The sequence below is a fragment of the Rhinatrema bivittatum genome, chromosome 16, assembly GCF_901001135.1.
Source record: "Rhinatrema bivittatum chromosome 16, aRhiBiv1.1, whole genome shotgun sequence".
Taxonomy (NCBI): domain Eukaryota; kingdom Metazoa; phylum Chordata; class Amphibia; order Gymnophiona; family Rhinatrematidae; genus Rhinatrema; species Rhinatrema bivittatum.
This window is the reverse complement of record NC_042630.1, coordinates 8526842-8541732: the sequence shown is the minus strand read 5'-3', so window position 1 is coordinate 8541732 and position 14891 is coordinate 8526842. Positions and strand designations below refer to the sequence as shown.

Here is a 14891-nt window from a genome sequence, read left to right as displayed (position 1 = left end):
TCAAATAAAAGTTCTACCCCTACAAAATAAAGGGTTGAAATAGAATGTGCATCCAGGCGATGTTAGTATGGCCGTGTGAATGAGAGATTCTTTCTTCCACTGAAAAAATACTTAACTTTAATGAAAGCACCCCACCCCACCAGTTAATTTAGTCCAGGCTAGCTCACCTCTTAAAAGTATTCTATGTTGTCCCTGCTCATTATTGGCTTTCATTTTTAGGTTCTCTGTTCTGTTTGACATTTTTTCATCTTTCCATTTTTCTCCACAAGGTGGCATTATACTTGAGACACCACATCAGCTTCACCTGTTACAACCTTATAAACTCACCAGTACCGTATGTCATTTATGGCTCTGATCCTTCTCTCTCTCACTTTCATGTTCGAATTTGTTTCCGAACTGGTTATTCAGAAAATTACATTTATGCTGTTCACATCCAAAGAGGAAAGAACCATGAAAGCTATGTTAGTCATCCAACTTGCCTTTTTGTGGTCTTGCCTGGGTAAGTAATGTCTGTAGACTTTAGGAAACTAGCTGTTTAAACTTCTAAATAATGGTTTCACCTTTGTCTTCCTTCATAAAATAATATTTCAAAGCTAAGGAATTCACAATGGATGACAAAAAACTTAGATAGAAAAAGATAACTTTCTTCAGAACCCAGAATAAAACTACTTTAAATATATTTTCAAAAAGCATGCATATTGCAGCAGATTAAAATATAGACATTTCTGCAAATATTATAATTAAAATCCTGTTCTAAATCCATAATGACATAAAAAGTTTGGAACATTTTTGGAGATGTAACAATGCAAGTAGAGTGGTCTATGTTATAATAAATGAACTGAGTGCAAACATATTTGTTATAAAGAGTGTTTGTATCAAGAGTTTTATCCATTTCTAAAAGTGGAGCAGAGCTTCCTGACCCTGTCCTGGGGATCCCACAACCAGTCTGCTTTTCCTGATATCCACAATGGATATTCTTCTGATAGACTGAATATATTGGATTTCAAATGTATGTAAATGTATCTAATGCACATTCTTTATGAATATCCTTAAATCCCTACTAAATATGGGGTCACCAAACATTTTTGCGACGCTCTGACTCCTCATTTTTCTACACTTCACTACTAGCCCTGTTTGTTTGATTTTTTTTAATCAGAAAGCACCCATGGGGATTCTGTGGACCAGTTGTCTCGGCAGGAGCTCATTTCTGAAGGGAAGTCTGTCACACTGAGCTGTGTCTATGAATATGACAATAAATATGGAGCTCCTTATCTCTTCTGGTATGTCCAGTATGGCAACACAGCCCCAGAGCTCTTACTTCGCAGGGACAGCTTCAGCAAGGAAGTGCAGGAACCTGGATCGAGATATTCATCGGTTCGGGACAAGGATAATAAGAGGGTTCCCCTGAGGATATGGGATGTGAGGATCTCGGACTCTGGAGTGTATTACTGTGCTCTGAGGCCCACAGTGACTGCATCCTCTACTCACTCACACAAGAACCTCCCACCCATTCTTCCTATCATTTTGCTCTTGATTCCTTATGTGATGTAAATAGGCTATTTCTGGTCTTTCTGAGTCACTATGACATTAAAGGTGATTGTTTGATGTTAAGGAACAGTTCATAATTTGTAAAAGATTAATGTTATTGCATTTATGATTTTGTTTGAATTGCTTATGTATTTATTAATTATGTTTTAATATACTTGCATTTATGAAATTATGTATTTTGAGTGTTGTAAGCCACTCAGAGTAGTCACTAGGAAGTAAGGGGTAGCATGGAAATCCAAGATTAGAGTAAATTAGATATTTCTGTAAAAAATAAAAAAAATTCTTCCCTTGAACAGGAAACAGCCTGGAAGCTGCCTTCCCATCGGTTATGATGGACAGTTTCAAATTTCAGACTTAAGAGATTGTGGAACTGACTTTAGTTTAAAAATATGTTGTCCTTTTCACTTGGAAGATAAAATTAGTTTAATTTGAATAAAAAATTCTATTCTGCCTTTGGTGATTGGTCAGTCACTTCAAAGTGGATCACAGAGTATTTAACCAAGATAAAAAGCAAAAGCTGTACATTTCCTATAAATGTATTGAAGCAAAATTATATGCAGTATAAAGGTTTCACAAGAGAAAAACAGGAACCGATTTACAGACTATAATATGAAAGATAAAAACATGAAAGAATATTCTGACAGTGTGGTGATTACAACACTTATTTCCTATGGAGTGGATGTGTTTATCCTGCATGGCCACTTGGAATCATGAGTTTCCCATCCAAGTACTAGTAGGGTGGCAATATGAAGTAAAGCTCAGTTATATTTTTAGAAGTGCATATTTGTTAACAATTAACTATAAAAATGCCAAACAATGCTCATTGTCTATTTATGCACCAACTAGAATAAATAAATAAATTCTAAATAACCAGTGCTCTTCTCTTCAGTATATGGTCCCATATGCTGGTAAATGAAAGAAAGTAGTTAACCACTTGGATATATACAAATATATAGAGGCCACCAATAGTTTGTCGGTGATACATTTTTACTACTATTATGTAATATATATTTGAAACAATGCTCCCTTCTTCAGATCAATGCATTGATTTTATCTCTTCTCAGGTGCAGAATTGTGTATATTGATGGTTCTTTGACCTTAATAATAAACAATATATTAAAAAAAACAGGAAATAAATTGAAATTGAAAATAAATTGAATTTGTGAAATCATTTGTTTTTGTGTATGCCTAATAGCTTAACTAATTTAAAATCATTTGTATTCCACTTTATGCAGCAATAGTTCAAAGGCAGATGATACATCTATTTTTGATGTTGAGATTAATATCCATTCATATTATATTGGGACACTGCATCCAGCCCAATTATTATGACTGCCTGTGCTCAGCAGCACAGTTCCCTCTCATTTATACCATAAAGAAGCTACTGTTAAACTTATAAGAAAGGTCTGCTAAAATCAGTTCACCCCTCCATGCAGACCTTGTTGACCATCAGAAGCTTGCTGCCAAGACACTGAGGGGCCGATGCAATACGGTGCGCTCAGCCGAGCGCACTGTATAACCCGCGCTCCGACGTCGCACTCGGAGTGAATGCACTTGATGTTGGTATTTTTCTAGCCTAGGTTTTATTTCTGGAGAATCTGTGTTGCAGGTTCCTTCCTTGCTGGGAGTCAGGGATGGCTATAATATAACTTTAAGATGACATTTTCCTAGGAGTAGGGGTCAGCCTGAGCTGTGTTGGTACCGACAGTATCCGAATCTGTCTCCTCAGCCTCTTCTGTGAGTTAATAACTATTCTGGGCAGACGAATTTTGTTGCAGAAAGGTTTACAGCGGTACTGAACGTTAGCGTCGATACATTAGTGGCCAAACCACTATCCCATAATCATGTCTTTCCATTAAACACAGCCATCCAAGAGCTGAACTGCCCAGTGTGTAGAATATCACACAAGCATGTGAATTAAAGCTTTCCAAGGCTTCCTTCTTTCAGTCTGAGATGTGACCACTCGGGTGCCACCATAGGCAGCCTCCGCTGGGGTGCGCTGAGAATCATTCCAGGAACTTCTCGAAACCTCTGAAGCTTGTGTCTCTGAGAAGGGTGGAGGAGGAAAAGAGAATTTAGCACTGAGACACCACTGGAGAGAGAGAGAGAGGGAGAGAGCGAACACTCAGCTCCCTTGAGGTCCAAGTGCGGACCTTCTCCAGGACAGACAATGACATTCTTCACCATACAACTTGCAGTGGGGCTGTCATTATTGGGTGAGGATTCGTTTTATCAGTCAATGGAAACTAATCTCACTCATAAAAGTTTATCTGGAAACGGGTAAGACAGTTAAACACACCAAGTTCAGTTTTCGAGATAGGGAAATAAGTGAAACCAGCATGAAGCAATACATTGACCACTGATCACAGGCAGTTACTGTCAGCATTGCATAGAGACTTCGGTTATTACAGGAAAAACATATTTATTCTATAAAGAAATTGATTTTTTTTTGTTAAATGCTGAAGAGTAAAAGAATAGAGGATATAATCTGTTCATATTTACTCAGATAATTTTTATCTTGTTTTATTCAGGTCTGGTATTTGCAGATTCAGTTTTCCAGGATCCTCCGGAGCTGAGAGTCAAGGAAGAACAAAACATAACATTGGGATGCATTTTTAATACAACCAGACCGGATCCCTATCTCTCTTGGTACCGACAAGATCCCAACCATTCGCCTCAGCATCTTCTTACGGTGTATCCATATCGTGCTGAGAGTGACTTGGATAACAAGAGGGTCATAGCAGCTTTGAATGTGTCAGCGAAGCTGCTTCTCCTGAGGATCTGGGCTGTTTCGCTCCGGGACGCTGCTGTGTATTACTGTGCTCTGAGGCCCACACTGGTGCAGGGCCCAGCACGCACTGTACATAAAGCTGCAGGGCATTTTCATTATAGTTTTACACATTTATATAGTCATTGAACAATAAACATCTCATTCAATAGGCTTCTTGAGAGCTCAAGGTTAAGCTCTCCAACTCAGACATGGATCCCACGATCAGTGAATCTGAAACTCCAATTATTTGCAAACTGAAAAAATCTTGTAATTAATTTGAGTGTTTAGTTGTATCCTGATCATGAACTTTAAAATGAATGCTTTCTCTGTGATTGGTTTTATATCGCAGTTACAGGTAACTTTCCTATCATTAAGATGTTGAGTGAAAAGGAATTAAACTCGGTTGAGATATTAGTAGACTTAGAAATATTCTGCTTGCAATACAGTGATCAGTGGTGTCCCTTCCGCTAAACATCAACACATCAGTGCTCTCATTTTACTTTTCATGACCCTGCACTGAATCAGAATCATTTCACAGAAAGGTTCTTGTATTAGCTCCGTTCATCTCAATGCCCACTATAAGGCACATGAAATGTTAGATCTCTCGCTTCTGGGTTGGCCGAGGAACCAGACTCCCGATTCTTACTTCTACCCACCTGACATTTAATTACTTTGACGTTTTGCTTGGGAGAGAGACTAGGAGAGAGCCAGCATCCCAGTGCAATGAAATGGCTCAGGTCATACTAAATGTCGTCTTTCAATTGTGCCTGTGTTAGGTGAGGATCCAGTCACCATTTAAGGAAAAAGAATTCAGAGAACATGGCTTGAAAACTTTCTGTGTGCAGAGCTCAGTCATGAAAAAGCAGCAGAAAAAATAGGCATGGACAAAAAACCCAAGCCAGAAAACACACTTTATACACACACACTCGTCAAGCAAAAATGAATTTTCTAGAGAATTCTCTGGTAAGAGCATGAAACATTTATTTTGATTGTGAAATTCAAAACATGTTTCAACAATCATAAGATTCATGTCCTTTTGTAATTTCCTCCTTCAGTTATATTGTAAACCGGCATGATGTACCCACGAATGTCCATATATAAAAGCTAATAAATAAATAAATAAATAAATAACACATTATATTTATAGAATGGAGGAACCAAGATATCTTAGTTTGCTTTCCCAGATCTTATATTTGGAGATGTTGTGTCCCAGTCTACCGTCGAACTGAGAGTTACTGACGGTCAAAATGTAAATATATAAGCTGCAATTTTAGAAGTTCAGCTCAGCTTGATCTTTATTGGTGCTAGCAGTATCCGAGCCAGTCTCCCAGCCCTCTTCTATGGATTAATAACTATTCTGGAGAGAAGAATGTGGTTGCAGAAAGGTTTAGAGCAGGGCTGGGCATTACTGAGAAGATGGCGCCAAAGTAGATCTTCGCAGTTTCCTCCCCAGGACGTTGCTCTGAAGCCCAAGATGAAAAACTATGCAATTATATTTTGTATAAAAAAAAGTGCAGAAAACCCATCACTTGTCACCTCACTTGTCGCTTGACTTTACAAATATTTGTGCAGGAACTCTGGACGCTTTTATTTCAAGTAATATAGCTGAGATGTTTATTTATTTTCACAAGAGTCCAGGCTAGAATTAAAATGGTTTTCATACTGAACAAATAGCTCAATAATCGTTTAACTGTAAATTAATTTTGGTAAGCTTTGGGCATTACATATAGTATGGATTATTTCTCTGTTAATGAATTACTTTGTGCCCGTAATTACATTTTGTTCAACTTTTGGTTGAAAAAACAAAGCAGAATACAATTTAAGGTATCATTAGACTTTGAATAATTTTAATGGCAAGGCATTTTTGGAGCTGATTATAAGTAATTAGAATGAGTTATTCGTCTTTGCATTCTCCATCTGACTATATCACCGTAGTCACCAGCACCATTATCATCCGGAATAATGAAATCATTTACTGGAAAATCTTATTATTTTAGCAGTTACCGATCTGAGGTTTGTATTACTGAACGACCACTGGAGGGCGCACCGAACCTTAACTCGAGCTAAACTTCCTCAAACCAGCGAGAGCGCCAGAAATCAGGGGAGGGCGAGAAGCCACAGATGCCACCTGAAGCGGGAGAGAGAAGTGCGGACAGAGCTGCTCCGGGACAGCAGAATGAGCCTTTTTCTCCTAAAACTCACCTTAGGGCTTACATTCATAGGTGAGAAGCGGTTCATCCAGTCAGGTGAAATCTCATTAAGCAAATATTCGAGAAAATGTCCTTAAACTGATGCAAATGGGTTTAATTTATCAGTTCTAATCTGGGAAGTAGCCAGGCAGGAAGAGCAAGCATTGGTCAATATTCACATAACATCAGATTGTTGTAGTGATATCTGACAGTGACAGAATGAAGGAATATCAGGGAAAATAGGTCCTAGAAAAAGCAATGAGGAGTGGTATGAAATGAGGACGCAGTGATGCTAATTTCTGGTTCCTGAGATGCTTTTTTCTTGTTTTCAGGTCTGGTTTGTGCAGATTCCGTGTTCCAGTCTCCTCTTGACCTGAGCGTGACAGAAGGAGAAGACATAACTTTAAGTTGTAACTTTTCTGCTCTTACAACTCAGCTGACTCTCTTCTGGTATCAGCAGTATCCGAACCAATCACCTCGGATGCTCCTTGCAGTAAACAGCTATGGAACCGCGGAGAGCCATAAAGGAAGGTTTTCAGCCTCGCTAAATAAAGATAAGAGCGTTCCCCTGAGGATTTCAGCTGCTTCTCTCCAGGACGCTGCCGTGTATTACTGTGCTCTGGAGCCCACAGTGAGACACAGCCCCTCCATCCCCTGTACAAAAACGTGCTGAACACCCACCAGACATTTAGCACCGCATCCAAACTTACGATTCTCACTATATCTTGACTTTGCAGCTATTAGTGCAGGAGGTCTGGGCATCTGTATTTCAAGTATTTTATTGGAGATATATATTTTTTTCTGGCGCCATGAAACTGAAATTCAAATTATTTTCACCTTGAATAAATATTTCAATACTAAAAATCAATGTTTGGTCTTTGCTTAGTTTTGAGCACTAGATGTTCCATGTAGGGTTTTCCTACAATAGGTTTGCCTTGGTGGCTGTAGATGAATTGTTAGTAACCTCACGCTAAGGACAAATAAACGAATAAATACCGGGTAAGGATTCATTTGATTTCTAATATTCCTTTTCACAATGCAAAGATCACTACAGCCCTTCCAATCAATTAGGTCTCATTGCCTCAGATATTCATCCATTCAAGAGGATTTCAGCCGCTTCTCTCAAGGCCATTGCTGTGCATTTCTTCTGCTCTGGGGCACAGGGGTCGACGAGTCCCATCACCTCCTCTAGAAAGCCATGGAGAAGATTAACCAAACTCACGATCTCCACCAGGATTCATCCAGCACTCTAAATCTTTAGACTATGCGGCCAAATCTTTCATTAAACCAGGGGCTTTCTGATTCATACTTTCCAGTTTAAATAATTACACAATATACATATGTAAGGTTTTGAACATAATAGCCCAATAAACCCCAAATAGAAATCTGACAAAGTACATGGGCAGAAATAATACTGTTATCAAGCTAATTGAAGTATAAACAGACACGATTTCTCAACTAAGAACAGAAAAAGTTAAATTTTTCCTTAGGGCAAGTAGGAATAATGAAATGATAATCATTTACTGGAAAATCTTATTATTTTAGCAGTTACCGATTTGAGGTTTGTATTACTGAACGACCACTGGAGGGCGCACCGAACCTTAACTCGAGCTAAACTCCCTCAAACCAGCGAGAGCGCCAGAAATCAGGGGAGGGCGAGAAGCCACAGATCCCACCTGAAGCGGGAGAGAGAAGTGCGGACAGAGCTGCTCCGGGACAGCAGAATGAGCCTTTTTCTCCTAAAACTCACCTTAGGGCTTACATTCATAGGTGAGAAGCGGTTCATCCAGTCAGGTGAAATCTAATTAAGCAAATATTCGAGAAAATGTCCTTAAACTGATGCAAATGGGTTTAATTTATCAGTTCTAATCTGGAAAGTAGCCAGGCAGGAAGAGCAAGCATTGGTCAATATTCACATAACATCAGATTGTTGTAGTGATATCTGACAGTGACAGAATGAAGGAATATCAGGGAAAATAGGTCCTAGAAAAAGCAATGAGGAGTGGTATGAAATGAGGACGCAGTGATGCTAATTTCTGGTTCCTGAGATGCTTTTTTCTTGTTTTCAGGTCTGGTTTGTGCAGATTCCGTGTTCCAGTCTCCTCTTGAACTGAGCGTGACAGAAGGAGAAGACATAACTTTAAGTTGTAACTTTTCTACTCTTATCGGTATCACTCAGCTGAATCTCTTCTGGTATCAGCAGTATCTGAACCAATCCCCTCGGATGCTCCTTGCAGTAAACAGCTATGGAACCGCGGAGAGCCATAAAGGAAGGTTTTCAGCCTCGCTAAATACAGAAGATAAGAGCGTTCCCCTGAGGATTTCAGCTGCTTCTCTCCAGGACGCTGCCGTGTATTACTGTGCTCTGAGGCCCACACTGAGAGACAGCCCCCTCACCCCTGTACAAAAAACTTAAACCAAGCACCGATCTCCACCTGCATCGATCCTTGACTCTGCAATCACTTCTTTAGTAATCCAGGGCTCATTTAAAAAAAAAAAAAAAAAAGTACTTGTTTAATTTGAACAACTGCAAAATAAAGCAATCTGTATCTGTTTAGCAATACTACATGAATTGAAAATAAAGGATTCCCACTTTTTTTCTGACAGAATATATTCACTGCCTAGTTGCTTTTATTATAAGTAGAAGAATATTGTGCAATTTGTTGTATTTTATTTTATTTTATTTTATGTATTTTGCCTTCTAGTTTAACATTTTTTGTTTTATGTATGTTATGAATGTTTATTGTATACCACATTGACATTTTGATCTGTAGAAGAGAGAGAGGGAGTGATTTACAATCCAGAAGGGTTCATCAATGAGTGAATGTTTGGGTTCCCATTGAGATTTATTCTTGATTTCTTTTCCAATAATTGATATAAATATGATGATGGGTGTATGGGATTAGAAATGTTTTAAGGGTTTAAAAGCAAAATCTAAAATCTGTGGTTTATGCTCTTATGTGGTGTCTTTATTAAACAGCATTTTTGCTTATATTTGAAACTGTATAAAATGACTCTACTGTTTGCAATGTAACTTAAGATTTTAAATAAAAAAATGAATTTTAAAATGCAAGAGATTTTTATTCACTCTCCCCATCTTAGAAATTGCTAATATCCATAAAAATAACATTAAAAATATACCCCACCAAAATACAATAGTGAAAAATAATCTTACATAGAATGCAGGAGGATTATGCTATTAATAAAGTAACAAAAATCCAAAAAGAGCTACTAAGATCTCTTCCACAAGCAATAACATAGATTTCTAAGTTCAAACAGAGCAATCATTGCATTAATCATTAAAATCACAAATGTTTGCTTATATTCCAAAATATTCACAATGAGTTCACGTTCCATAATGGATATCATAAAATTAACATTTTAGTGGAACATGTGGCATGAACACAGTGAAGGAATATAGGGAAATTTGAATCATTTTGTCTGATATTGTTCTATTGGTTATTTATTGTCAACACCACGTGTCACTAAACCACCACTCAGCCATCTTTTTCATTAAACACAGTCAGTCATTTCTGTAACCATGACTTAGGCCTTCCACTGTGCAGAAAATCAGAACATGTTCTCTATTGAATTTCCTGACTCATTTGCCTCTCACATTTTGAGATGGGAACATTGACAGTGAGCTTAGGAAAATGGATGCCAGTAAAATTGAGCATTTATTTATTTTATTTATGTAGATTTATATTCTGCTTTTTGCACTTTTTTTCAGCACTTCAAAGTGGATTACATTCAGGTACTGTAGGTACCCCAGAGGGCTTACAATCTAAGGGGGTCATTTATCAAAGTGATATATGGCGTTTTCGCATGCGTTAAGGCGTTTTCGCGATAGTGTGGTACCATATACCTCCTGGTACCAAAGAAATCGGAACCGAGGTCTCAGCATCTCCTTATTGTGCATAGATTTCAGAGGGATCACAATCTGGATAATGGGAGGATGTTTGAGGTACAAACTGCTTCACTGAGGTTGTCCGCTCTTCCCTTTCAGGACACTGAACTTCAGCCCCACAACCTCCTGTACCAAAAGGTTCAGATCATTTTTAGAACACATTTCTCCATCTAAAAATCTCCACTTCAGCTCTTGGACTCTGTAGTCAGTCATTTACTCAGGAACGGGGGATTCTGCCCCATCACTGCTCTCATTTTGATTTCCTCCAGAAGCGTTCAATAAAAAAAGGTTCTTGCTTTGGTCATCTTCAGCTGGATGTCACGCTAAAGAGATTCCGGTAGAGGGCGCAGTGAAATATAACTTGATTCAGAGGGCGAGCTCTGTGCCCTTTCTCAGCCCTGTCTCTATCAGATGGGTGGGGCTGGCAGGCAGGGGAGACTCTGAGATAAATCACCTTGCAGTAGGCGTGGTTCACTCACTTTCCAGTCTTTTAAGAGACAGAGAAATAACCTTCCAAGAGAGAGAGAGAGAGAGAGGTTCTACAGGATGAAAAATATGGCTCTTGTTAAACTAAATGTCATCCTTGAACTGTCCCTACTAGGTGAGGGCCGTTTATTTATTTAGATATAATATCCCGCCTTTCCCTTTCTTAGTCCTGCGTTAATCGGAAGCGGTGAGACAGAGGCAACTCATCCAACTCGCAGTAGCTCAGGGACTTTCAATTACTTTTATCGGAAGAGAGAAACACACACAAAGAGACGGAGAAAGATCGAGAGAGACAGCTTTGCTAGGACAAAAAAAATGTCTCCTCCCGTTATATTAAAAGTCGTCATCGAAATATCGCTACTAGGTGAGGATTTGTTTAATCCCTTAGGGGAAAAAGTCATTTAAAAAGCACTTATCGGAATCTTTATGTAAACATTGCTCAGCCATAAAAACATCCGAATAAATATCAATAGAAATAAAAAACATTCATAACAACGTACGTCGCACATGCATGTTTGTGTATTTACCATCACTTGTCATAGATAATATTTTGTAAGATATTCTCCTGTAAGTGTATGGAACAAACATAATTTTATTCTGAATATTAATTTCTTGATGTCTGTACAATCATAAGAGGAATGGAATAGTTAGAAAATGGAAGAGCACTTGATATTAATAAGATGTTGGTATTTTTTTTATTCTAGGTTTTATTTTTGGAGATTCTGTGTTCCAGGCTCCTCCCCAGCTGACAGTCAGTGATGGCCAAAACATAACTTTATGGTGTAATTTTACTACGAGTAGCAGTCGGCCTGAGCTCTATTGGTACCGACAATATCCGAACCAATCTCCGCAGCCTCTTCTGCGGATTAATAAATATTCCGGGGTGAAGCATTTGGTTGGAGAAAGGTTCACAGCAGTACTGAACGCTACTGAGAAGACGGTGGCAATGAGGATCTCCTCGGTTTCTCTCCAGGACGCTGCCGTGTATTTCTGTGCTCTGGAGCCCACAGTGAGACACAGCCCCACCATCCCCTGTACAAAAACGTGCTGAACACCCACCAGACATTTATCACCGCATCCAAAATTACGATTCTCACTATATCTTGACTTTGCAGCTATTAGTGCAGGAGGTCTGGGCATCTGTATTTCAAGCATTTTATTGGAGATATATATTTTTTTCTGGCGCCATGAAACTGAAATTCAAATTATTTTCACCTTGAATAAATATTTCAATACTAAAAATCAATGTTTGGTCTTTGCTTAGTTTTGAGCACCAGATGTTCCATGTAGGGTTTTCCTACAATAGGTTTGCCTTGGTGGCTGTAGATGAATTGTTAGTAACCTCACTCTAAGGACAAATAAACGAATAAATACCGAGTAAGGATTCATTTGATTTCTAATATTCCTTTTCACAATGCAAAGATCACTACAGCCCTTCCAATCAATTAGGTCTCATTGCCTCAGATATTCATCCATTCAAGAGGATTTCAGCCGCTTCTCTCAAGGCCATTGCTGTGCATTTCTTCTGCTCTGGGGCACAGGGGTCGACGAGTCCCATCACCTCCTCTAGAAAGCCATGGAGAAGATTAACCAAACTCACGATCTCCACCAGGATTAATCCAGCACTCTAAATCTTTAGACTATGCGGCCAAATCTTTCATTAAACCAGGGGCTTTCTGATTCATACTTTCCAGTTTAAATAATTACACAATATACATATGTAAGGTTTTGAACATAATAGCCCAATAAACCCCAAATAGAAATCTGACAAAGTACATGGGCAGAAATAATACTGTTATCAAGCTAATTGAAGTATAAGCAGACACGATTTCTCAACTAAGAACAGAAAAAGTTAAATTTTTCCTTAGGGCAAGTAGGAATAATGAAATCATTTACTGGAAAACCTTATTATTTTAGCAGTTACCGATCTGAGGTTTGTATTACTGAACGACCACTGGAGGGCGCACCGAACCGTAACTAGAGCTAAACTTCCTCAAACCAGCGAGAGCGCCAGAAATCAGGGGAGGGCGAGAAGCCACAGATCCCTCCTGAAGCGGGAGAGAGAAGTGCGGACAGAGCTGCTCCGGGACAGCAGAATGAGCCTTTTTCTCCTAAAACTCACCTTAGGGCTTACATTCATAGGTGAGAAGCGGTTCATCCAGTCAGGTGAAATCTAATTAAGCAAATATTCGAGAAAATGTCCTTAAACTGATGCAAATGGGTTTAATTTATCAGTTCTAATCTGGAAAGTAGCCAGGCAGGAAGAGCAAGCATTGGTCAATATTCACATAACATCAGATCGTTGTAGTGATATCTGACAGTGACAGAATGAAGGAATATCAGGGAAAATAGGTCCTAGAAAAAGCAATGAGGAGTGGTATGAATTGAGGACGCAGTGATGCTAATTTCTGGTTCCTGAGATGCTTTTTTCTTGTTTTCAGGTCTGGTTTGTGCAGATTCCGTGTTCCAGTCTCCTCTTGAACTGAGCGTGACAGAAGGAGAAGACATAACTTTAAGTTGTAACTTTTCTGCTCTTACAACTCAGCTGAATCTCTTCTGGTATCAGCAGTATCCGAACCAATCCCCTCGGATGCTCCTTGCAGTAAACAGCTATGGAACCGCGGAGAGCCATAAAGGAAGGTTTTTAGCCTCGCTAAATAAAGAAGATAAGAGCGTTCCCCTGAGGATTTCAGCTGCTTCTCTCCAGGACGCTGCCGTGTATTACTGTGCTCTGAGGCCCACACTGAGAGACAGCCCCCTCACCCCCTGTACAAAAAGCTTAAACCAAGCACCGATCTCCACCCGCATCCATCCTTGACTCTGCAACCCCTACTTTAGTAATCCAGGGCTCATCTTAAAAAAAAAAGTACTTGTTTAATTAGAACAACTCCATAATAAATTTGAGATAGAGAAAAAAAAATTCTGTACCTGTTTAGAAATGAGACATAATTTGAAAACTGAAAGGATTATCACCTTTTTTTTGACAGAGCGTGTTTCACCTTCTTGGAGATGGAACATTAAATAGGTAACCTTGATTACCAATTCATCTCTTTTCTTAGGGAGGGAGAGAGAGAGAGACTAGCGCTATAATGCCTTCACACTAGATTGGTATTTATATCTCTATGGGAGGCCCACCTAGCAACTCGAGGTGAGGTTTAGGTATTAGTGTAGGGTTAGGGGCCACTTTGACATTCAATGTGAGATGTATGAACAGAACAGTGCTCTCTAGTGAAGATTTGATGACCCTCAGAGTGAGGAAACTCACCCAAAGATTAGATTTGTGCAATGTTCTCTCAACCTAGCTTGATGGACTCTCTGCCTGAGTCATCAAATATTCACAAGAGACCACTGTTCTGTTCGTACGTCTCACATTAAATGTCAAAGTGGCCCCTAACCCCTACACTAATACCTAAACCTCACCTCGAGTTACTAGGTGGGCCTCCCATAGAGATATAAATATGTATCTAGGGTGATGGCATTATGGCTAGTCTCTCTCCCTCACTCACTCTCTCTCCCTCTCTTTCTTTCCTGATAGCTACATGGACACTCTGGGAGCTTCAAACTACCAAAAGCAGCATGTGGGAAAAACATCACAAAGGGTGATACAGCCATAACACAAGCTATTGCATGGCTTAACACTCCTGAGAACGTTGTAGCTCAAATCGGCATTAATGGTGCTTTTCGCATGCAATGAGCCCTTAACACATGGTCTACTAATATCTCAACTGTATTTAATTCCTTTTCACTCAACATTTATTTATTTCAAACCTTTTATATACCAGTATTAGTGGGGATATCATACCGGTTTACATATGAACAGCAGGATAAACATCCTGCATGAGACTAAATACAAAATTGAATCTTTATGGGTAGAAATCCCTTGTGTGTCAGGGAAGACTACAGCGATAGGGGTATACTACCGTCCACCTGGTCAAGATGGTGAGATGGACAGTGAAATGCTAAGAGAAATTAGGGAAGCTAACCAAATTGG

General features: G+C 39.1%; 4 gene segments (V, D, J or C); all 4 read left to right on the top strand.

Moving 5' to 3' along the window:
• The first annotated feature begins 3672 nt into the window (after positions 1 to 3672).
• On the top strand, positions 3673 to 4906 carry LOC115077147. The segment is given in 2 exon segments: positions 3673 to 3764; positions 4080 to 4906. Coding segments are annotated over 2 exon segments (432 nt in total).
• A 1250-nt stretch (positions 4907 to 6156) lies between these two features.
• LOC115078802 lies at positions 6157 to 7323 on the top strand. The segment is given in 2 exon segments: positions 6157 to 6540; positions 6840 to 7323. Coding segments are annotated over 2 exon segments (387 nt in total).
• A 3754-nt stretch (positions 7324 to 11077) lies between these two features.
• LOC115078851 lies at positions 11078 to 12099 on the top strand. The segment is given in 2 exon segments: positions 11078 to 11264; positions 11605 to 12099. Coding segments are annotated over 2 exon segments (396 nt in total).
• An 856-nt stretch (positions 12100 to 12955) lies between these two features.
• Positions 12956 to 13766, top strand: LOC115078906. The segment is given in 2 exon segments: positions 12956 to 13042; positions 13342 to 13766. Coding segments are annotated over 2 exon segments (423 nt in total).
• Positions 13767 to 14891: the final 1125 nt, after the last annotated feature.